The 2,457-nt window shown below is 51.4% G+C and overlaps 1 protein-coding gene across 1 annotated transcript; it reads right to left on the bottom strand.

Moving 5' to 3' along the window:
• Positions 1-1,213: 1,213 nt before the first annotated feature.
• LOC119342907 (ervatamin-B-like) lies at positions 1,214-2,457 on the bottom strand. Its single transcript, XM_037614196.1, has 2 exons — positions 1,914-2,457; positions 1,214-1,818 (listed from the first exon to the last, which is right to left on the bottom strand). The coding sequence occupies exons 1-2, from the start codon at positions 2,455-2,457 to the stop codon at positions 1,214-1,216; spliced, it is 1,149 nt and encodes a 382-aa protein (XP_037470093.1).

Here is a 2,457-nt window from a genome sequence, read left to right as displayed (position 1 = left end):
TCGCCGCCGAAGCAAAGGCGATGAACAACCTAAAAATCTAGACTACGAATGAGTAAAAACGATTCACACGCGTGGATCCGGCGACCCCCCTCACCACCGACGACTGAGGTCGCCGGCGGAGGGGAGCCGCCGGAGAACGGCGTTGGAAGATCTGCCTCTGGCGGCGGCTAGGGTTGTAGCCGCCAGGTACGAGAAGAAAACGTATCGACTACAAGAAGCCGCTGTCGTCCCCAACTCCACTTGTCATCCCCTTCTCTGTTCCGCTCGTGTATCTTGCCAGTAGGCCCATCAACAGAGTATTAGGTCGCTGACATATTAAAAAGTACTCCATTTCTAGATCTCTAAATGGCATCATAATTCGTCACATATGAAGAAGAAATCTTAATTACTTGCAATGAAGCATACTAGAATATTATTTCTCATACACTAGACTAGTACATATTGGAATATTATTTCTCGCAAAGTGGCTCTGATGCCAATTATTGGTGCCGAGACCTCAAGCCCTAGCTAACCGCACCCCTCTCTCTCTCTGTATGTGTGTGTGCGCGCGCGCGCACCTCTCTCCCGCCATGGCACGCACCAAAGAGAGGAAGAAGAAGATCCAACAGATGACACAGTGGGTTTTCATCGCACGAATGCCCGCTGCACAAACGGCAAATTTCTGAGCTCGTACTCTGACACCAAAGCCATTACAACGAACTGGCACGCTCTGGCCGCGGCCACCACGAGCACGTACTCGCCCAGCTCGCGGCGAGCCCACAACAGAATGGCTCGATCGCCCGGACCAGTTCGCCAACGGCCTCCTACTCCTACGGTGTGTCACATCGCACCCAAACACTACCCACACACGCACGCCAGTCACGCACCCGACACGCCCGCGCGCGCACACATGCACGCCCGACGCGATCGCCGTGTCTTATTGCCAACAATCATCATTTTAGTAGATGTACTAAGCAAATGAAATAACGTTCTGCACATGGTGGCGTTACAAATAAGTTGACACCTTGCCATCAAACCAAATCAACAGAAGTTTCAAACTATTTTTCTTTATGACATAGAACTTACAAACTTAATAAGTACAGATCCTTATTTTTGAAAGGGAGTGAAGGCCTATTAGCACATGCAAAGCACGTAGGCAGTGTGCACATGCAGGCAAGAATTACGAAATTGGACAAATTAAAATGGATGGATCTGAATATAAAGGAAGCACGCCTTAATCAGTCGATCTTCCAGCTTCCATCAGGGGATAGACCGGGCTCGTAGCAATGCCACACTGCCCCGATGGATTTTTTGTTTCCCTCTTCATTCGAATGTAGCCTTTTTCACCCCATGTCGCCCCCCACGAATTCTTCACGATCCAGTACCTGGCCCCATTTTGCTTCTGTTGCCCATAACCTACGACGGTGACGGCATGGTTGAGACTAGCACCACATGGCCCGTTGTAGGTGCCCCGCTTGTAGTGGGGGAAGTGTCTGCCATGTACTGAGATCAAAACGGCTACCGGTTGGATCGCCACAGCGTTCCTCAGCGACACCTCGCTGTTGCTCTTGACTCGGATCGAGCCAGTGATCTTTGCCGCCGACTTGCGGTTGATCAAGCACCTACCTACGGCTGCCTTGTATCTATAGGAAGACGCGGCAGTGATCCCTCCATTTGTTTTGATCCACTGGAAGGCTTCGCTAGGTAGGCCGCCATTGCAGCCGCGTTCAGCACGGTCGCAATCTACCAGTTGTTGCTCCGAAAGAGGCACCAGAATCCCTCTCTTTATCTTGTGTATTCCTTCAATAGTAGCCACCGCGGAGAATGCCCAGCAACTTCCTGCAGTTGTATATCAATGCTTAACATAATAATTGACATGGTATATTGTACATAGCTAGTGGAGGAAAAATATTAACAAGAGATGTTGTGTGTACCACAATCCCGTTGGTCTTTTACGGGGGTGACGGCGCCTCTCTTCCTCCAGTCCATGCTCCTTGGCGCGCTCGCTGAGAAGTTGGCGTACACGGTATTTGTGCCCACGCGACCCACTGGCCCAGCATGGGTGGCGATAATCTGCTCATCTTGCTCACCATCTTCTCCATGCTCACCCTTCGGAATCTGGCCGGTATAAAGCGCCATGAACTCTTGATTTGTAATGTCGGTGAAGGGACCCTCCCCAAGCTCGTACGTGAGCCCAGAGGTGGCCGCCTTGGCATTCACGGCCTCTATGTACCTGATGTTCCTCCTGTATAGCCCGAACCGACGAACCTTCTCAGCGGCCGTGGAGTAGGATTTGTTCTGCACCTTCATCCACGCGTGGAAACGGTTCATCATCGGATCATGGTGGTTGCCAGAGTGCTCATCAGCACTTGTCTGCAACGACTCCGAAGAGCAGCCGGCTAGCATCAGGCAGCTCATGGCAAGGAGCACCAACACAGAACATCTACAAGTGGTGAAACTGAGCGTGTGGCCAGTCAT

This window comes from Triticum dicoccoides, unplaced genomic scaffold, assembly GCF_002162155.2.
Source record: "Triticum dicoccoides isolate Atlit2015 ecotype Zavitan unplaced genomic scaffold, WEW_v2.0 scaffold108896, whole genome shotgun sequence".
In the NCBI taxonomy this organism is placed as follows: domain Eukaryota; kingdom Viridiplantae; phylum Streptophyta; class Magnoliopsida; order Poales; family Poaceae; genus Triticum; species Triticum dicoccoides.
The sequence above is the reverse complement of the archived record's forward strand: the minus strand, read 5'-3'. Positions and strand labels throughout refer to the sequence as shown.

Coding starts and splice junctions, on each gene's coding strand:
- LOC119342907 (XM_037614196.1), bottom strand. CDS start 2,457: ATGACTGGCCACACGCTCAGTTTCACCACTTGTAGATGTTCTGTGTTG. Junction 1,819..1,913: donor AAAAGACCAACGGGATTGTG/GTACACACAACA, acceptor ATACAACTGCAG/GAAGTTGCTGGGCATTCTCC.